At 47.4% G+C, this 22,193-nt stretch overlaps 1 protein-coding gene across 1 annotated transcript in view; it reads right to left on the bottom strand.

The window, feature by feature from the left end:
• Positions 1-2,000: 2,000 nt before the first annotated feature.
• c11h21orf91 (chromosome 11 C21orf91 homolog) overlaps positions 2,001-22,193 on the bottom strand; it is a 44,409-nt gene continuing 24,216 nt past the window's right edge. The window contains exons 3-5 of the mRNA XM_067993368.1: positions 13,351-13,905; positions 10,570-10,632; positions 2,001-5,448 (exon numbers count right to left, since the gene is read on the bottom strand). Of these exons, the coding sequence (XP_067849469.1) occupies positions 5,282-5,448; positions 10,570-10,632; positions 13,351-13,905 (785 nt within the window). The 3' untranslated portion in view covers positions 2,001-5,281. The remainder of the gene's footprint in view (positions 5,449-10,569; positions 10,633-13,350; positions 13,906-22,193) is intronic.

Below are 22,193 nucleotides of genomic sequence, written 5' to 3'. Positions count from 1 at the left end.
AGTGGACAGATACTAATTTCTTGAAAATGGACAAAGGATTTTCAAATAAATTAGTCAGAAGGTTGTGAGTTCAAGTCCCAGTCCAGAGGCTTGAGCGCATAATCCAGGCTGACACTCCCAGTGCCAGTACTGACAGAGGTACCGCCTTTCGGATGAGCCGTTAAATCGAGACCCTGACTCCTCCCTCAGGTAGATGTCAAAGATCCCACAGCATTATTTCGAAGAAGAGCAGGGAGTTCTCCCCGGTGTCCTGGCTAACGGAAGGGACTCGCCCCCACCCCCCCCCCTCCGGCCTGCAAGCTCTGCCGTTCATTGCCCGATGGTCCAAATCTCCCCAAGAATGATTAATATATGGAACAGACTTCCAGATAATAGGCAAAAATTATTTAAGGTCCAATTGGATGCTGAAATTGAGGGAGGTGGGCAGAGAGACTTTCACATCGTTCTAAACGGCTAAATTATTAACCAAATGGCCGTGACAATTATCTTCTGCAAAGTCCTGTTCACTCATCCACCCCTGTGCTCAATGGCCTACATTGGTTCCCAGTCCAGCAGGGCATCGAATTTAAAATTCTCATCCTTATTTTCAAATCACTCCATGGCCTCGCCCCTCCCTATCTCCATAACCTCCTCCAGCCCTACAACACTGCTCCAATTCTGGCCTCTCGTGCATCCCCGACTTTAATCGCTCCACCATTGGCGGCCGTGCCTTCAGCTGTCTAGGCCCTAAGCTCTGGAATTCCCTCCCTAAACCCCCTCTACCTCTCGTCCTTTAAGACACTCCTTAAAACTTACCTCTTTAACCAAGCTTTTGGGCACCTGTCTTAATATCTCCTGATGTGGCTCGGTGTCAAATTTTATTTGATAATCGCTCACGTGAAGCGCCTTGGGACGTTTTACCAAGTTAAAGATGACATATAAATGCAAGTTATCACTGTGAACTGTTGTCTTGTTTTTGCAGCATGTGTCTGCAGTACCAAATCTCACCACAGGACAGCAGACTTTCACCACCACTTTATTGCAGGGCTCACTGGGCAGTAATGAGCTCATTCTGGGTTCAATCCCCACAACCTTCTCACCCCACCAGAGCCAAGGAAAGTTAGAGAGGCTCAAAACAGAGGATAAGGAAAATGGGGGGGGGGGGTTTGCACCCCCCCACAGAATCAAAATAAAAATAGAAAAACTAGTTAAAGAGGAGAGAATAAACTCCAGGAAAAACCATCTGGTTCCCTATTTGGGATTATGGAGGAAGTGAAGGAAAATAAAAAATTAATTTCAGCAGATGTTGCACAATAGAAAAGTGCATTTAAAGGGAAAAAAAAGTTTGAACTCAGAAGAGCAAAAGTGATAAAATGCCTATCACAAAACCCTGAGGAAGGAAGTAGCCTCCGAAAGCTTGTGAATTTAAAATAAAATTGCTGGACTATAACTTGGTGTTGTAAAATTGTTTACAATTATCACAAAACTGCCAACGGAGGGCAGCAGAGCAGGTTAAAACTTGCATTTTGCTCTGAGTCTTTTCAATCTATTCCACCCTCTGCATGACCGAAATGGCTATTCTTTATGCACAAACCTAGTGACAATCAGCAAGTTGTTCGACCATGAAGGGCATCCTAGTGGAGCCTGCCCCTGTCCTCGTCTGGTGCCCATACCGGGTGCATTCCACCAGGGAATGCTGGACAGCAAATCAGGAATAGGAAGCAGAGGCCCTAAGCTCTGGAATTCCCTCCCTAAACCTCCCTCCTCCTTTAAGAGGCATGTTAAAACCTACCTCTTTGACCAAGCTTTTGGTCACCTGTCCCAATATCTCATTTTTAGTCCAGACTTAGAGCCCAGGCCGAGAGCAGCCAACTCAGTCGGAAGCAGAAATCGACCCTAGGGCATCTTGGTCTCAGTATCACACGAGGTGGAGCATTTGTTCACAAGTCTGTATGATGTAAGTGCCAATCTTTTAACATTCATACAAATATATCTTAAAAAAAAGAAAAATCAGAGACAGGTTAAGAAAATATCCTTTATTTAAAATGTATTCTCCACTATAGAGTTTTATTTTATACAATGTAAATGTAAAAAGACTGTAGGACTGAGTAAATGCAATCGCTACATACTCCCAACAGCAGGAGAGCAACATTAGAAAACCTCTGGAATAGTAACTTCTCTCAAACAAAATGAAGTTAAACACAGCTCATCAAACCCCAGCTGCATCCCGACACAACAAACTGGAGAAAAATCGACAGCCGTTTCAAAGCAGAGAAAAATCCAGGAGACGGTGGCAGTAATTGTACAGCACACTCCAATTCTGGTTTCTGGAGTGCATCCTTAAAAATTCATGCAACTTTATTTTTCCTGAAGACTTGTGCTGGTGGAGTGCTCTCGATGTAGCAGGAAGCTCAGCGCATTGGGATGAATTCAAATTCTCCCTCCCCCCCTCACTGAGATTAAGAAGGTTACTTCATACTGTCTGAAATACAACGTGCCAAAAACGACTGGTTTTTGTCAAGTTACCTTCGCCCACCCGAGCTCACAAGATAGCGTGTGTCCAAGTCGCACAATCTGTTGGGCTCAGTGCCAAACCAGGGCATTTATCCACTTAAATCCACAGTAATATTAAATAAAAATCTTTTGACCTAAAAAAACAAAACACACAATACTGAAGCCTGCGAAATTCAGCAAAACCCTGAACATGTAAAAAGTTGGTAGAATCACGCACATTTACGGTGAACTGCAAGTTCAATAGGACAATCCTGAGGAGGACACAATAAACACGATACCAGTCAGTGTGTTGAACACCTGTCTGACAGTCCGTTTAAAAAGTAGTGTGGGACATGAGAAATGCGTTGTGCAAACGGGCCGGGTTTCGATAATCCCTGATACAGCGCCGTGTGGACAATGCTGGCTGATTTAAGGCATCCAAGTAGTCGCACAAATAACCTCATCCAAAAACAAATGAAAAAGCACGCACTGCAGTCACTGTGCTCGTCATGGGAGTTCTCAGTTTGGCAGAGTAAGGGTTAAAAAGTTAAAAATCCAGTTATAAACTGATTTTAATGCCTTAGCATAGGGGAAATGTTGCATCTTAAAGCCAATGAACCCACTTGGTTTTTTGCCATACAAAAGCTGCATCCCAAAAACAGGTTTAAAAAAGAAACACCATCAAAGTTATACAATTCAGATCAAAATCCTCCAATCCATTGGTTATACAATACACAGTATATATAAAAAAAACCAGGAAATACTGGAAACACTGAGGTCAGGCAGCGACTGTGGAGAGAGAATCAGAGTTAATGTTTCAGGACAGATCATTGACCTGAAACTTTAACTATTTCTCTCTCCCACAGATTCTCCCTGACCTGCTGAGCGTTCCCAACATTTTCTGGGTTTTTATTATTTCAGATTTCCAGCATCCCCAGTATTTTGCTTGCGTTTTAGAGCAGACAGGATTCTCTGCACCAGGTTACCCGCAGGATCACCTACCAAGCCCCTTCCCCACTCGCACTATACGCAGTCGCTACACAAATAAGTTACTTACTTCGCTTTATACATTTAAAAAAAATAAAAAGACGTGTTGAATTGTGAATCTGAATATTCTGCATAAACAGCGACGGAGAGATTCAGCGATCAGAAACTCTGGAGGACTTAAGTTACGAATCTTATGAATGGAGTGAGTTTAAAGGCGCTGAACAAACAGCACTCTCTCTCTCTTATACTCACTGTTATACTTTGGGGGGGGGCGGGGGGTTGTTTTTTGCTGCATCAACAGTGGCTCCTGCGGAATGCTCACGCAGCAGGTTTTTTTTCTGCAGCACAAACCTCTTCACATAACAAAGGGGATAAAGACCGGGAAAATTCTCCCTCGCTGCTGCATCCCAGACAGAAAGTGCTCCCCGACCCCTGCACTCGCTCCAGAGACCCCCAACCCCCTCGCCTCGCCACCCGGCTCTCTAATCCAAGCAGTCAGCTCGACCTGATACAAATTCCCACCAGACCAAAAAGAAAAAAGGACACGTTTTTAAACTGGCCTGATGCCCAATGAGGCGGCACCTGTCCCCTGGCTATATCCATCCTACAGGATTCTGGTCAATAATCACTGCACTGCCTGCCTCCCCCTTTCACACATCCAGGTTTGAAATGCTCAGTGTGGCTTTGGACAGGAGTAAAAAGGCCCGTTTTCAATAAAACTTTGGGGTCTCGCTTCACACCGGCACCAGTGTTACACCGGCAGTGTAGCCCAAATCAAAGGGGAGGGGGGGGGGTCAGGACCAGACCTGGTAACAGAGAATTGGAGGGAGCTTCTCTGAGCCCTCACAGCCCATTTACACTCAGAGTTCAGTAAGCTCAGCTTCTCCACAACGCTAAACTTGTGGAGCGAGAGCGCACCATTGAAAGCTCAGACAGACGTCTGTCTGCGGTCCATGGCGAAGGGTCAGGACGGTACTGACCGCCAAGTTCCCAAACGCAATCGGTGGCATTTATTCAAATACAAACAAAACGCTCGCCAGTAAAGCAGAAATAATGGACTCCAGAACCAATCTCACTGGCTAGTACCTGGAACGCAGGAATATCAAACAAAACTAACACCCATTAAAGCATCAACTCTCGCTGGGGTTCAGTCCCCGAGCCCTCCAGGGTCTTAAGTGGTCAATCCCCAACCCTACGGAGCTCGAAAGCGAGCGGCCGTTCGACCACGGAGAGCATCACAGCCTGGTCTCCGCCATACCTTCCAGCAGAGGGAAAGGAGGGGGAAAAGGAGGTCAAAAGAGAACACCAGGATAGCAGCTGGACCTGGGACCCGTGGCTGCTCACCATCTGCCTCTAGCCCGAAACCAGCAATCGTTCACCCATGGCGGAGATCAGCTCAGCTCAGCCCAGACCAGGGACAGAGCACCAGACCCCGGGGGGGTGGGGGGGGGGTCTGCAGGGCCCAGTTGGGACAGTGCACCTTCCCAGTGAGGAACAAAATAAAACTCCATTACCTAGAAGCAAGTTCCCCCAAACTATTTTTGGTCGCCTATAATGAAACATACACTGGATTCCGCAAATCAACCACACGAACAAGGTTTTAATAATCACACGGAGGGGGTTGCAAAAAAAAAAGTCACCTAAAAATAAAAATCGATTTAAACATGTACTTAAAGTTACCATTCTTCTCTCGTAAATAGAGACATAAAATAATGTACAAAATATCTCCCACATCAGGCAGAGTTCGATGTCTTGTAACACTTTTTTTTTGTAAAGCTGGTCTCTGAACTGCGGTTTAAGGAGTCAGTGGTCAGACAGTCAGTCAGTTGTCGAGGGGGACAGTGGGTTTAATTCCTCCCTGCCCCACCCGCAGCCAGGGCAGCTTGGACCTGTTCTTGAAGAGCTGCTCGATGGCGATGTAGCGAACATGCAGCTCGGAGGCCAGCGAGTCCTTCTTCTCCAGTTCTTGAGTCAGCCCCTCGAAGACCACTTCAGGGAGAAAAGCAGCAGCAGGAGGAGGAGGGAAATGGGAATAAATTAGGTCAACTTCCAAGTTTGAACAGGGAGAGTTTCTCCTTTTCTAAAATCACTGGTTAGGCCTCAGCTGGAGTGTTGTGTTCAATTCTGGGCACCACACTTTAGGAAGGATGTCAAGGCCTTGGAGAGGGTGCAGGGGAGATTTACTAAAATGGTACCAAGGACGAGGGACTTCAGTTACTTGGAGAGGCTGGAGTTGTTCTCCAGAGATGGTTAACAGGGAGATTTAATAGGTGTTCAAAATTGTGAGGGGTTTTGATAGAGTAGATAGGGAGAAACTGTTCCCACTGGCAGGAGGGTCGGTAACCAGAGGACATTTAAGGTAATTGGCAAAAGAACCAAAAAAGGGAGAGGAGGAGAATTTTTTCTTAACGCAGTGAGTTGTTATGATTGGGAATGCTCTGCCTGAAAAAGGTGCTGGAAGCAGATTCAATAGTAACTTTCAAAAGGGAATTGAATAAATACTTGGAAGGAGAAAAAATTTGCAGAGCTATAAGGAAAGAGCAGGGGGAGTGGGACTAATTGGATAGCTCGTTCAAAGAGCCGGCACAGGCAAGATGGGCCGAATGGCCTTCGCTGTGCTGGATGATTCCTCTCGAGGAGTTGACTCCTGGCTTCACAGGCACTCCGAGCCCCTCACGTACGTCAGCGTGGCCATTCATCACACGGGATCACAGACAGTGAAGGCCGAAGGCCTGTTCATCAATGGAGGGCATCAAGTTGGAGCCAACATCCATACAAATTAGGCTTCCCAACCCTGCCTGACTGTCTTGGAGTCTCCTTTTAAAGTGTAGTCTCTGTTGTGATGTAGGAAATGCAGCAGCCAATTTGCACACAGCAAGGTCCCACAAACAGCAATGTGATAATGACCAGATCATCTTTTTTAATGATATTGGTTGAGGGATAAAGTGTCCCAGGACACCAGGGAGAACTCCCCTACTCTTCTTCAAAATAGTGGCAAGGGATCTTTTATGTCCACCTGAGGGGGCAGACAAGACCTCAGTTTAACATCTCATCCAAAAGATGGCACCTCAGACAGTGCAGCACTCCCTCAGTACGGCACAGTGAGTGTCGGCCTAGATTATGTGCTCAAGTCTCTGGAGTGAGACATGAACTCACGACCTTGTGCCTCAGAGGAGAGAGTCTTGGTGTCCTGGCCAATATTTATCCCTCAACCAACATCACAAACAGATTATCTGGTCATTATCACATTGCTGTTTGTGGGATTTGCAAGAAAAATAGGGTGGTAATAGTAGGGGACTTTAACTTTCCCAACATTGACTGGGACAGCCATAGCATTAGGGGCTTGGATGGAGAGAAATTTGTTGAGTGTATTCAGGAGGAATTTCTCATTCAGTATGTGGATGGCCCGACTAGAGAGGGGGCAAAACTTGACCTCCTCTTGGGAAATAAGGAAGGGCAGGTGACAGAAGTGTTAGTGAGGGATGACTTTGGGACCAGTGATCATAATTCCATTAGTTTTAAGATAGCTATGGAGAAGGATAGGTCTGGCCCAAAAGTTAAAATTCTAAATTGGGGAAAGGCCAATTTTGATGGTATTAGACAGGAACTTTCAGAAGTTGATTGGGAGAGTCTGTTGGCAGGCAAAGGGACGTCTGGTAAGTGGGAGGCTTTCAAAAGTGTGTTAACCAGGGTTCAGGGTAAGCACATTCCTTATAAAGTGAAGGGCAAGGCTGGTAGAAGTAGGGAACCTTGGATGACTCGGGAGATTGAGGCACTAGTCAAAAAGAAGGAGGCATATGACATGCATAGGCAGCTGGGATCAAGTGGATCCCTTGAAGAGTATAGAGATTGCCGGAGTAGAGTTAAGAGAGAAATCAGGAGGGCAAAAAGGGGATATGAGATTGCTTTGGCAGATCAGGCAAAGGTGAATCCAAAGAGCTTCTACAAATACATAAAGGGCAAAAGGGTAACTAGGGAGAGAGTAGGGCCTCTTAAGGATCAACAAGGTCATCTATGTGCGGAACCACAAGAGATGGGTGAGATCCTGAATGAATGTTTCACATCGGTATTTACGGTTGAGAAAGGCATGGATGTTAGGGAACTTGGGGAAATAAATAGTGATGTCTTGAGGAGTGTACATATCACAGAGAGGGAGGTGCTGGAAGTCTTAACGCGCATCAAGGTAGATAAATCTCCGGGACCTGATGAAATGTATCCCAGGACGTTATGGGAGGTTAGGGAGGAAATTGCGGGTCCCCTAGCAGAGATATTTGAATCATCCACCGCTACAGGTGAGGTGCCTGAAGATTGGAGGGTAGCAAATGTTGTGCCTTTGTTTAAGAAGGGCGGCAGGGAAAAGCCTGGGAACTACAGACCAGTGAGCCTGACATCTGTAGTGGGCAAGTTGTTAGAGGGTATTCTGAGGGACAGGATCTGCAGGCATTTGGAGAGGCAGGGACTAATTAGGAACAGTCAGCATGGTTTTGTGAGAGGAAAATCATGTCTCACAAATTTGATTGAGTTTTTTGAAGGGGTAACCAAGAAGATAGATGAGGGCTGTGCAGTAGACGTGGTCCACATGGACTTCAGCAAAGCATTTGACAAGGTACCGCATGGTAGGTTGTTACATAAGGTTAAATCTCATGGGATCCAAGGTGAGGTAGCCAATTGGATACAAAATTGGCTTGACGACAGAAGACAGAGGGTGGTTGTAGAGGGTTGTTTTTCAAACTGGATGCCTGTGTCCAGCGGTGTGCCTCAGGGATCGGTGCTGGGTCCGCTGTTATTTGTTATTTATATTAATGATTTGGATGAGAATTTAGGAGGCATGGTTAGTAAGTTTGCAGATGACACCAAGATTGGTGGCATTGTGGACAGTGAAGAAGGTTATCTAGGATTGCAACGGGATCTTGATAAATTGGGCCAGTGGGCCGATGAATGGCAGATGGAGTTTAATTTAGATAAATGTGAGGTGATGCATTTTGGTAGATCGAATCGGGCCAGGACCTACTCAGTTAATGGTAGGGCGTTGGGGAGAGTTATAGAACAAAGAGATCTGGGAGTACAGATTCATAGCTCCTTGAAAGTGGAGTCACAGGTGGATAGGGTGGTGAAGAAGGCATTCAGCATGCTTGGTTTCATTGGTCAGAACATTGAATGCAGGTGTTGGGATGTCTTGTTGAAGTTGTACAGGGCATTGGTGAGGCCACACTTGGAGTACTGTGTACAGTTCTGGTCACCCTATTATAGAAAGGATATTATTAAACTAGAAAGAGTGCAGAAAAGATTTACTAGGATGCTACCGGGACTTGATGGTTTGACTTACAGGGAGAGGTTAGACGGACTGGGACTTTTTTCCCTGGAGAGTAGGAGGTTAAGGGGTGATCTTATAGAAGTCTATAAAATAATGAGGGGCATAGATAAGGTCGATAGTCAAAATCTTTTCCCAAAGGTAGGGGAGTCTATAACGAGGGGGCACAGATTTAAGGTGAGAGGGGAGAGATACAAAAGGGTCCAGAGGGGCAATTTTTTCACTCAAAGGGTGGTGAATGTCTGGAACGAGCTGCCAGAGGCAGTAATAGAGGCGGGTACAATTCTGTCTTTTAAAAAGCATTTGGACAGTTACATGGGTAAGATGGGTATAGAGGGATATGGGCCAAGTGCAGGCAATTGGGACTAGCTTAGTGGTATAAACTGGGCGACATGGACATGTTGGGCCGAAAGGCCTGTTTCCATGTTGTAACTTCTATGATTCTATGATCTTGCTTTGCACAAATTGGCTGCTGCGTTTCCTACATTACAACAGTGACTACACTTCAAAAGCACTTCACTGACTATAAAGCACTTTGGGACGTCCCGATGCTGTGAAAGGCACTATATAAATGCAAGTCTTTCTTCTAGTTACTCAGTTTTTTGTTTTGGGCGGGGGGGGGGGGGGGGGCGGGGGTTGTGGTTTGCAGGAAAATTGAAACTACATATAATATTGAATATTACTTCGACTTTGGAATCAGTCCCCTACCCGTTCCACCCCATCCAATGCCTGTGTAGGAACATTAATCGGAGTTTGAAATATTTCAGGTCTCCCTAGTCAGTGCTCGTGATGGAAGCAACAGCTGCATAACCATCAATGTCACAGTTTCTGAATACACATTAGAACACTGCAAAAAAGCTTGTACTTTTAAATATTGGGCAGATCGAAGCCATTGTCTTCAGTCCCCGCCACACACTCCGTTCCCTAGCTACGGACTCCTTCCCTCTCCCCGGCCACTGAGGCTGAACCAGACCATTCACAACCTCGGCATCATATTTGACCCCGAGCTGAACTTCCAACTCCATCACCAAGACCGTCTACTTCCATCTCTGACATCGCCCGTCTCCGCCCCTACCTCAGCCTGTCTGCTGCTGAAACCCTCAACCATGTCTTTGTTACCTCCAGACTCGACTATTCCAATGCTCTCCTGACCGGCCTCCCGCCTTCCACCCTCTGTAAACTGGAGCTCATCCAGAACTCTGCTGCCCGTACCCTAACTCGCACCAAGTCCCGTTCACCCATCACCCCTGTGCTCGCTGACCTACATTGGCTCCTGGTCCAGCAACGCCTTGATTTTAAAATTCTCATCTTTTTAAAATCCCTCCATGGCCTCGCCCCTCCTTATCTCTGTAACCTCCTCCAGCCCTACAACCCTCCGAGATCTGTGTTCCTCCAATTCTGGCCTCTTGCGCATCTCCGATTTTAACTGCTCCACCATTGGCGGCCGTGCCTTCAGCTGCCTAGGCCCTAAGCTCTGGAATTCCCTCCCTAAACCTCTGCTCCTTTAAGACGCTCCTTAAAATTTATATCTTTGACCAAGCTTTTGGTCACCTGTCTAATATCTCTGTGGCTTGGCGTCAGTTTTTGTCTGATTAATGCTCCTGTGAAGCGCCTGAGACATTTCACTGTTTAAAAGGCATGAAATAAATACAAGTTGCTGTTGTACGAACAGAAAAAAAAAGGTTGAGCAAAGACTCTTTCCTAAAAATTTGGACAGGTTTTGATCCAACTTATCCCGGCAGGTGAGGTAAATGCAATCGGCGCCTTTTATTTAAAAAGAAAAAGATGTGGCAACATACCTTTGATTTGTTTCAGGAGCTGTTCGTTTAACGGCACCAGATCGTCCACTGCCATGGTGCTCACTGCAAGAAACGGCAAACAGCGTTAGACTCGTCACGTTGACCGATGGAGACAGAGGGAACACAGATCGTCCCTCTGCACGCCCGGCTACAGAGAAAATATTCTCCAGCAGCCCTTTACTGATTTTAAAATGATCAAAGGATTTGATCGGGTAGATAGAGAAAAACTATTTGCTCGGAGGGGGTGGGAGAGAAAGAGGAGTCCAGAACAAGGGGGCATAACCTTAAAATTAAAGCTGGCCGTTCAGGGCGATTTCAGGTTAGGGTTAGGTTACTTCTTCACACAAAGGGGAGTGGAAATCTGGAACTCTTTCCCCCCCCCCAAAAAAAGCTGATGAGGCTGGGGGTCAATTGAAAATTTCAAAACTGAGTGATAGGTAAAGGTTACGGAGCCAAAGTGGGTAGATGGAGTTCAGATACAGATCAGCCATGGCCTCACTGAAAGGCGGAACAGGCTAGAGGGGCTGAATGGCCTACTCCTGTTCCTATAATCTGCCCGTCAGTTAGCTGTGGCGATAAAACACATTCCGATGCATTCAGTGCCTGAAACCACGACACTTCACAGAGACAATTAAAAAGGAAAAACATTACTGGGTCGAGTCCAAGGCACCGTTTCCTGCCTTTGCTCAAAGTTACATAACTGTACCCTTTTGCCCAGTTTAATTCCCCTCCATTAAACCCCGAGCAGCCTGACATGGGGCGTTCCAAAGAGTTTGAGGACGGGAGCTTAAAAAAAGCAGGCAGCAGCCCTCCAATGTTTCAAGCTGTCGATATCCATGTACGAAGCTTTTGAAAGTGAGCGGTGGCCAGCTGATCGACCACAGAGGGCATCGCAGCCTAGCCTGATCTAGTCCAGATGTGGAGATGCCGGTGATGGACTGGGGTTGACAATTGTAAACAATTTTACAACACCAAGTTATAGTCCAGCAATTTTATTTTAAATTCACAAGCTTTCGGAGGCTTCCTCCTTTGTCACACTACTGGTTTCAGTCTGTATCTCCCGTGCTTTCTTGCAAAGGCCCTTTTAAGGCAACGGTTTGGTCCAGGTGCTGGGAGGGAGGCGCCAAAATAACCCTGAACATTTACCTGACGAAGGAGGAAGCCTCCGAAAGCTTGTGAATTTAAAATAAAATTGCTGGACTATAACTTGGTGTTGTAAAATTGTTTACAATGATCTAGTCCAGGTACGGTAGCATAGTGGTTATGTTACTGGACTAATATGCTGGAGTCATGAGTTCAAATCCTGCCACGGCAGCTAGGGAATTTAAATTCATTTAATTAAATAAAAATCTGGAATAAAAAAAAAACTAGTAACGGTGGCCATAAAAACCCATCTGGTTCACTAATGTCCTTTAGGGAAGGACATTACCCGGTCTGGCCTATGACCCTCAGCAATGTGGTTGATTCTTAATCACCCTCTGAAATGGCCTAGCAAGGGACCCAGTTATTCAAGGCGGCGGCTCACCACCACCTTCTCCAGGGCAATAAATGCCGGCCTCGCCAGCAACGCCCACATCCCGTGAACGAATAAAAAATCACCGCTGCACCTTCCGGCAAAGGAACGGTCTGTATAGTGATCAGACCCAGAACTCATGGCTGCTCATCAGCTGCAATTTGCCGAAACCAGTAATCGTTCACCTCTGGCCGAGATCCACTGAGCACCAGACTCCCACCGGGGTAACACACAAATATGGCAACCCATCTTAGGAATCACTTTGCACAGTATCTCTCCTCACGCAATCTTGTGACAGACAGGATTGGGTAGTCAAAACTAGAACACACTACTGGTTTCAGTCTGTATCTCCCGTGCTTTCTTGCAAAGGCCCTTTTAAGGCAACGGTTTGGTCCAGGTGCTGGGAGGGAGGCGCCAAAATAACCCCCTCCCCACTGTCTCACCAGTCCTCAGGGAGCCAGTCAGGTGCACAGCGAGACAGGCTCACCAGCGCATTTATGCCAAAATAAATTACATCTTCAAACTACGTCGGCACCAAACTTGCCGCAGATCCCAAAAATCATTAACAGCTGGTTTCCGACAGCGGGGTGGGGATTAGCGGTTCAGACTCAGCCAGTTCTCGAGTTTCACCACACTCACATCACACACCAGCAGACCCAGCTCACTTATCAGAAACCACGAGAGGAGGCTGTAGCTCGGACAAGTCTGGGAACCCTGCTGCCAGGAGAATGGATTTGCGCGTGGAAGTGACATCGAACAGCACACAAAAAAAAAGACCAGCAGTCAATAGAAACCTGCCGACAGTGCAAGACAGACCCACGCAGGGTGCCAGCCCTGGCTCAGTGGGCAGCACTCCCGCCTCGGAGTCAGAAGGTCGTACGTTCGAGTCTCACTCCAAAGACGCGAGCACATAATCCAGGCCGACACTCCCAGTGCAGTGCCACGCGGTCGGAGGTGCCGTCTTTTGGATGAGACGCTAAACCGAGGCCCCGTTGCCCACTCAGGTGGATGTAAAAGATCCCATGGCACTATTTGGAAGAGCAGCAGAGGAGTTCTCCCCGGTGTCCTGGTCAATATTCATTCCTAAAACAGATTATCTGGTCATTATCACATTTGTTTGTGGGACCTTGCTGTGCATAAATTGAATGCTGCGTTTCCCTACAGGAGTGACTACACTCCAAAAAGGTACGTGATTGACTGTAAAGCGTTTTGGGACATCCTGAAGTAGTGAACGGTGTTCTATAAATGCCAGACAGTCCTGTACTTACACTCCTCCTGTGTGTAGTGCCGCCGACGCCTCGTCTCCAGGCTGCGATTTCCCGTCGCCGGGTGAGTCTCCGTCCCTCGTCTGAGCCCCTCGGGCGACCATCGAATTTCTCCGCCGTGGAACCGGCCGCCTGCCCCTCCCAGCATTCCCAGACGGAAGCCGGCCTCCGCGCTTTGCTCCAGAATCCCCCGCGTGCATTCCGTGTAGCCCGGCGCGCTCCCCTCCAGCCAGCGCGGGGAGTACCGAGGCAACTGGGAGCCGTTCAGCTGGGGGAAGTGGGTCCTGGAGACGCAATGGCGGCGCTCGAGCGGGCTGGGCTGGGGCTCCCTGCCCCCAGCCCGCCTGCAGTCCGGGAGGTCGGCCTCCGATTGCTGGTTCTGCGCGTACTGAATGATCTGGCTGATCTTCCGGCTCAGGATGTCCTTCACGTCCCTGTAGGTGCTCTTGGACACTCTCGACCGTGGGAGGTCCTGGTTGGCGATGAGGTGATACTTTTCGAAGCACTCTCGGTGGCCCCGCACGGATTCAGTGTGTAGGAGGCTGGATCTGGGCACTCCTGCGAGAGAGAAAAAAAAAAGTAGAACAATCACCACCGCAAGTCTGTCACACTGAGGGGAACAGTAAATTATTTCAGCCGGGGTTGTTCCACTTGGCTAGTGAGTGATATATCGGTCAGAGGTCCTGCATTTGATCGCTACAACAACTTGCATTTATATAGCGCCTTTAACATGGTGAAATATCCCAAGGTGCTTCACAGGAGCGTAATCAGACAAAAATTGACACCAAGCCACATAAAAGGAGATATTAGGACAGGTGACCAAAAGCTTGGTCAAAGAGGTAGGTTTTAAGGAGAGTCTTAAAAAGGAAGAGAGAGAGAGAGAGAAGTAGAGGGGTTTAGGGAGGGAATTCCAGAGCTTAGGGCCTAGGCAGCTGAAGGCACGGCCGCCAATGGTACAAAAGGAGGAAATCGGCAAGAGGCCAGAATTGGAGCAACGTAGAGATCTCAGAGGGTTGTCGGAAGTTACAGAGATAGGGAGGGACGAGGCCACGGAGGTATTTGGACACAAGAATGAGAATTTTAAAGCATTGCTGGACCGGAAGCCGATTAAGTCAGTGAGCACAGGGGTGATGGGTGAACGGGTTTTTGGTGCGACTTAGGGTACTGGCTGCAGAATTTTGGATGGTGCTCAAGTTTATGGAGGGTGGAGTATGGGAGGCTGGCCAGGAGAGCATTGGAAGAGTCAAGTCTAGAGGTAGCGAAAGTATGTATTAGGGTTCCAGCAGCAGATGGGCTGAGGCAGGTGCGGAGACGGGCGATATTACAGAGGTGGAAGTAGGTGGTCTGTGTGATGGAGGGGATATGGGGTCAGAAGCTCATCTCAGGGTTAAATAGGACACCGAGGTTGTGAACGGTCTGGTTCAGCCTCAGACAGCGTCCAGGGAGAAGGATGGACTCGGTGGCTAGGGAACAGAGTTTGTGGCGGGGGCCAAAGACAATGGCTTCCGCCTTCCCAATGGTTTCCCCCAGTGGTTAAGAACTGGACTGATCTTGACTGTGATGCTCTCCATGGTCAAAGAGCTCGATGACGAATAACCACTTGGGCAAAATGCCCAGAGGGCTGCTGGTATCGGTGGAACTGTACGCCAGGCAAGTGAACAGGCAGGAGAAACAGTGGGGGCGATAAAGTATAAACTGCACCAATGCAACTCTAAATAGGTCAGGAATCTATAAATAAAAGGTTTTTGATCAAAACAACTTGCAAAATTAAAAAAAAGAGAAAAATACAGTCTGCAGCATATCCTGCAGCAAAGTCTGATTTAGCAATGAGTCACTCAATTACCTGTCTGCCTATTAACTAAACGCAATACATCAAAACGCCCATGAAACAAACAAGGTCTTGCTCCGTGGTACGGTTTCCCTTCTCAATTATCGCTCTCTGCCAAACTCAAGACAGACGGAGTCAAGAAAATGAAAAGGAGCAGAGGGAAGCAGCCCTCAGCCCTGGCTTCACCCGACAAGCAGGCGATGCGGCAGAATTTCTAAACCCTATTTTCTTCACTCCGCTCCGCTCCTCTTCTGAAGGTGCCGGCTTTCGCCAGGGGATAATTCCGTGGGGCTGGCAAATCGCCCGGTTCTGCATCCGTGAGCCGGCAGGCTATTGCACCATGGGTGGCATCACATCAAACAGAAGTCCCACCTTCACTTGAGCATTACACACTGGGGGGGGGGGAGGGGGGAAAGCTCTGGGAGCAGGAGATTGGGAGGGGGGGGGGGTTGCGCCAAGCACTGGGAGCGGGGGGGTGGGATACTGGGAGTGGACCAAGGCAGGTGGAACTACTGGGTAGTGGTCAGAAGTGCAGACCCTGGCTATTTCTCTTTTGCCCCTTCGTAGCCTGGGTGCTGGAGCCAACTGTAGCCCCTACCCTTGCCTGCAGGTTCAACACAGCATATCCTCTTGAGTAGGCACTCGACGCACCAACTCCGACAGAGACTCAGGTGGAGGGACTGCTGGGTTTGGGAGATAGTCCAACACGGCATTAAGTTATCGACGCACTGAGATACTCAGAATTTTTTTTAAAAAATTCACGAGGATGAGGATGATGGCCATCGAGTGCAGCAGCAGAACGTGATGGGTCAGTAAACCTGATATTCCACCACTGCACGAAGTTTGTGAATGAAACAAATTATTAAAAAACCCAAAAATTTGACCTGGCCGCACCTGTTTCTCAGCGACCAATATCACAGCATTGTTTTTATTTTAATTTAATGTGGGCATCGCTGGCAAGGCCGACATTTATTACCCATCCCTAGTTACCCCGAGAAGGTGGCAGTGGGCCACATTCTTGAACCGCTGCAGTCCGTGTGTTATCCTTTGTAGCCGGTTTCATACAATGGGGTGGCTTGCTGGACCACTTCAGAGGGCAGTTAGGAGTCAATCACATTGGTGTGGGACTGGAGTCACATATCGGCCCAGACCAGGTAAGGACGGCAGGTTTCCTTCCCTAAAGGACAGTGGGTAAGCAGTCACCTGTTCTAACCTATGCGATGCGCGGCAAGCCTAAAGAGTGCCACGATGCCATTCTAGTCCACCTGCTAATGCAATTAGCCTGAAGTCATAAAGAAAGACTTAACATTCAGTGTGGGGAGTGCGAACAGATCAGGTGACAGGTGTGAACGGAGCTTGGACCCAACAAGAGTTGGCACTTTTAGAAATAAGAAAGACTTTTGATATTACATTATATAGAATTTACAGCTCAGAACCAGGCCCTTCAGCCCAACTGGTCCATGCCAGCGTTTAAGCTCCACACCAGCCTCCTCCCTCCCTACTTCATCTCACCCTATCAGCATACCCTCCCATTCCTTTCTCCTTCACGTGTTTATCTAGCTTCCCCTTAAATGCATCTATGCTAGTCGCCTCAAATACTCCTTGTGCTTGTGAGTTCCATATTCTAACCCCTCTCTGGGTAAAGAAGTTTCTCCTGAATTCCCTATTGGATTTATTAAAGACTATTTTATATTTATGGCCCCTAATTTTGGACTCCCCCCACAAGTGGAAACGTTTTCTCCACGTCTACCCTATCCAACTCTATATCTTAAAGATCTCCATCAGGTCACCCCCTCAAACCTTCTCTGACAGAAAAGAGCCACAGCCTGTCCAGCCTTTCCTGATAAGTTCTCAGTTCTGGTATCATCCTTTATGGTTGGTTGTAGGCAGATAGCCCTGTAACTTTTAGAAATACTCCTCCCACCCCCACACTTCCTGTCGGGCATCACGTGTCCGTTCAGGTCCCAGCAAGTTTGCTAACATAGTTTGCCATGTCGGCAGTTTCTTTGTGCCACCCGACATAAAACCCCACCAGTCTACAACCTACAGCTACACAGGTGCCGGCATGATAAACTCAGAGAGCTTAGGCGGGATGCCACCTCGAGGGATTTAGACAGTAATCTGGGGCAAACAAAAAAAAAAAAGTAGGATTTTTGGCATGGGGTCGTTCTATCGAGGGGTTGGTAGGTTGAGAAACGAGTTTTTAAACAAGGTGTACTTAAAACGTGAGGGTCAGAGGGCATATTGTGAGGCCAAGAAATAAGACAGCCCAACGCGGTCCCTTCACCACGTGACCAGGGAGGGAGGGAAGGAAAGGAAAGGAAAAAGAACCCAGAGTTGTTTTTTGCTCCTCCCTAACACGAATGAGACCAGGTTGTAAAACCCATGCCACCACCTCAGCTCAGCGAGATCAGCTAACTCAGCACAGACTGGGGATGGAACCTGTGACAGCCCAACCTGCTAGGTCTGTAGGCTCTCTGTCCCACATCAGCACTTTTAACCAGCTGGGACATGCAAACGAGATTTTAAAAAAAAAGAGAACAACGAGGTTTGAAGGAGAAGCTGGACGAACAGGAACTGTCACAAGTTCTCAAGTTTCTATTGCCCAAGAAACAACATTTTTTTTTAGAAAGCAGGGGGCCAAATACCGCCAAAGAACATTGTGACTATTGCTAAACCGGGGGGGGGGGGGCAGGTTTCCCCTCACTTTCTATTTTTAATCCTCTTCCCTATTCTGCCTGGTCTAAAGCCCATGGCCGAGAGATGGTAAACAGCCTGCTCCCAGCTCCCAGGGACAGAGTCCTCCAGGAACAACCATCTGTTCTGATTTTCACCTTCACCCTGCAGGAGACATTATGGTCTCCTGGACATCTCTGGTTAGGACTGGAAAATGGGAGATAGATTTTTGCACAGACAGCTTTATAACCCCAACACAGGTAACCATCAGTGTCAGGTCCAGAGTCACAGGCTGGTTTGGTTCTAGCCTCCAAAGTACAAAAACACATTGGAACTTGTGAAAAGCAAAATAACACCACAATGGCTCAGGGTATGGTAGTGTAGTGGTTATGTTACTGGACTAGTAATCCAGAGAATAAGAGTTCAAATCCCACCATGGAGTTTGAGAATTTGAATTGAGATTTAAAAAAAAAAAATCTGGAAATAAATATCAGTGTAAGTGATCATGTAGCTTTCGGATTGTTGTAAAAACCCAACTCGTTTCTTAGGACAGGAAACCTGCCAGTCTGGGCCTATGTGACACCAATGTGGTTGACTCATAACTGCCCTCTGAAGTGGCCTAGCAAGCCACTCAGTTGCATCAAACCACTAGAGATGGACAATAAATGCTGGCCTTGTCAGCAACGCCCACATCCAGAGAATGATGTAACAAAAAGCTGCCAAGGAAGCAGCCACCATTATACCCAGACTGCGTCCATTGAACGAGTGACGTTGACAACGGGCTAACTCTGCCAAACTGCACGGAATACAACTGACACCCTCGCCGCAAACACCATGGGATGCTCCCCTAATCCCATTGCAGCTGGGACGATTCAGAGGTGCTGCAGCACGATTGTGCTGGTGCCACACGGGGCCTAACGCAGGCGGCTGCAGGCCGAACACGACCACGCGCCTTTGGCCCACAGCCAGGAACAGCTATTTTTAAACATGCCTTCTGGGCCAGTAGGCTTCGGATCATGTCTGCAAGAGATGTGTTCTCCAAACTTATATCAGCACTAGCATGGGTCTCCTGCCATGGAGAAACACCACCTATAACTGTTGGCTGAGCCAGTACAGCAGACTGTGAAAAATCACTCAACTTTTCATGTCAGTACAATACTCTCTGCCGGCTCCCTACCTCTTTAGCAAAGGGATCTCCATCTGGGTTCTTTTTTTTTTAAAAAAAAGCAGCTCTTTTAGATCACAATCAGGAAACATCTGTCACTACCACTACTCCGTGCCCTCAAAACCTGGCAACACTAGTACCAATAAGGAAATGAGAGCGAGAGCTCCAGTCAACGCCTGTAAGTCACAGTGCTTCCGTTGGGTTTTGTTTTACTGGGTTTGGGACGGGGGTGCAGGGTGATTGGAAGGGCTCAGAATGTTACTGGTGCCCATGACATTAATTTTTTAAATTTGGCTTTCTGACCATGTACCCACTGACTACGTATTTCCGCAGTTTTGTCACGGCACTTAATTCAATATATTTGTTCCAATAGACAAAAAAAACACTAGTGCCAATCTCAATTTAATTCATACCCTCAATTTGCTCCCACCACTGTCACCATGAACAATAGCCCCTTAGAAATCTAAGCTGACACTCCGACAGTGCAGCACTTGCTCAGTACTGCATTGGGAGGTGCTGTCTTTCGGATGAGACATTAAACCGAGGCTCCATCTGCCCCCTCAGATGGACGCAAGAGATCCCATGGCACTATTTTGAACAAGAGCTGGGGAGTTCACCCCGGTGTCCTGGCCAATATTTATCCCTCAACCAACATCACTAAAATAAAAACAGATCATCATCACATTGCTGTTTGTGGGAGCTTGCTGTGTGCAAATTGGCTGCCACGTTTCCTACACTACAAGAGTGACTACACTTCAAAAAGTACTTCAGTGGCTGTAAAGCACTTTGGGATGTCCTGAGGCTGTGAAAGGCACTATATAAATGAGAGTTCTTTATTTAATCACCAGGAATTCACCCTGGTGTTATACAGCTGAAGATGCTCTCAATGAGGCACAACCCAAGGTTGGAAGAGAATTTGTAATAGTGTTGCTGAGTGTTCCTGCACAGTTCACGTGGAGATACTCCTTCACACATACTGATCACCGGGCTTCAATGATAGTCTATTAACACTACTTGTACACAAGTTGCGGGGTTTTGGGGGGGGGGGGGGGGGGGGAAAGAGGAGGAGAACACGTAAACACTGCGGTTATCTGAAGCCGGCAGCAGTGAGGCTATTTTTAAACCACTTCACAGGAGGTTTGCAGTGCAACAGTCACAGAAAAAAAAAAAATCACATGTGGGCAGATTTGCTCAACAGTTCAGAACTAGCAACAAGCACAATGCAAGTTCCGGTCGGGAGGGAGGGGAGGTGATTTGTTTCACCCCCCCTGTTCCAGTTATGCAGAATAAAGCTAGCACAGAAGTGAAAACCAAACCCCACCACCCCCCACCTTTTATAGAACCATACAGCACAGGAGGCCATTCAGCCCATCATTCCTGTGCCAGCTCTGCGAAAGAACTATCCAATTAGTCCCACTCCCCCAGCTCTTTCCCCATAGCCTTTACAGTCCCCACCACGTATACCACCAATGCTTATGGTGAGCAACCGCCTATACTGGCAATTTCCCGTAACCATTTCCATCAAGCGTAGAAATCAATTATAAAGGCACTGCTTACAAGGTCTGAAGCATGCTGGACATTTTGGCCAATGCTTCAATGCGAGCTGGTCAATTTCATCAAATACTGAACTGGGGCGGTGCTTGGCTGAAAATTTTCCCACCAGATTGGAACAAAGCCCAGAGCTGGAATTAGGTTTCTGAAAAACGCTCCACGTTGAAACTGACCCAGTAAAGAGACGCTGGCGGGCGGATTCGAATGGTTCTGAAACCCTCACTGATCCAACCCTTCAACAACAGAGACATCACCAGTTCAGCAAAGAAACTGGGACAAGCAGTGGGGACTGTATTTAAGTGGAGGTCTTGGAGGCCCAGTGTTTACAGTGACCTGTAACTCAGTGCCCCGCTCTCCCTCATTTACCACAGCTCCTCCGTTTGTAATCAAGTGCTTGCAGATAACTGGAGAATGAAGGGCAGCTCACAAAAGTGCCCAATGCATTTGGGTCCAGAATCCCAGCTTCATATTAAACAGTGTAGTCAACAGCGGGAGGGAGACCCACAAGGTCTCCAATTAATATACAAAAATGATTTACTCAAAGCGGAATTTAAGATAATGAGGTGGCACCGCTGCCTCTGAAGGTACTGAGGCAAAGGAGCATTTATACACCACTTTATGTCCTCAAGACATCCAAAAAGGCTTTACAACCAATGGATTACTTTTAGAAGTGCTGTCAGCCAATTGTACAGCAAGAACCCACAAACTGCACGGATGAATTATCAGATAATGTGTTTTTGCTGGTGTTGGTTGAGAGAGGAATATTGGCCAGACCACAGAGAACTCACTGCTCATCTGAAAATAGCACCATGGTTTGTTTATTTTTTTTTTTAAAAGCATCTAACAGAGCTGGTAGGTGGATATGACCTCAATTTAACATCTCAACAGGAAGATGGCACCTCCAACAATGCAGCACTCCCTCAGTAATGTGCTCAATAGTGTCGATAATGTGGAACTCACTAACACATGGAGCAGTTACGGCAAATAGGATAGATGCATTTAAGGGGAAGCTAGATAAGTACATAAAGGAGAAAGAAATAGAAGGGTACGTCTGGATCAAAAACACCAGTATAGAGCTGTTGGGCCGAACGGCCTGTTTCAGTGCTGTAAATTCTAAGTAAGCCTTGGGATGGGGCTTGAAGCTATGACTCAGGAAGTTAGCATTCTAGAAATTAAGCCAAGCTGACACAAACTTGTGAGCCCATCTTCAGCATTACATGCACAGTTAGATACAGCAACCCACATATTCACAGGATTCTCCTTTGCTGTCAAGTACACACATAGGAATGCCTGCTGAGAGCAGGACTGGGCTCGGATGCAAAGTCAATTAAATAACATGCCAAAGCTCACCACCTAGGAATGCATGTGAAGATCAGTCACTGATACCAGAGGGCAATCAACACTCATGGAGCTGCACCAACATGAGTTGACACCTTCAGGGGCAATAGAGAAAGACAAGAGAACTCTCTTCCCCTTGCTTAAGTGATGATGTGGAGATGCCGGTGATGGACTGGGGTTGACAATTAAGTGAGTGGCTTCCTGCAGATTTCAGGTTCAAACATCGACTACTGCTACTACTAGCAGCATTTATATTGCGCCTTTAACGTAGTAAAACGTCCCAAGGCA

This window comes from Heptranchias perlo, chromosome 11 (assembly GCF_035084215.1).
Source record: "Heptranchias perlo isolate sHepPer1 chromosome 11, sHepPer1.hap1, whole genome shotgun sequence".
Classification (NCBI taxonomy): Eukaryota; Metazoa; Chordata; class Chondrichthyes; order Hexanchiformes; family Hexanchidae; genus Heptranchias; species Heptranchias perlo.
Note: the sequence above shows the minus strand (reverse complement) of the source record. Positions and strands in the feature narration are given on the sequence as shown.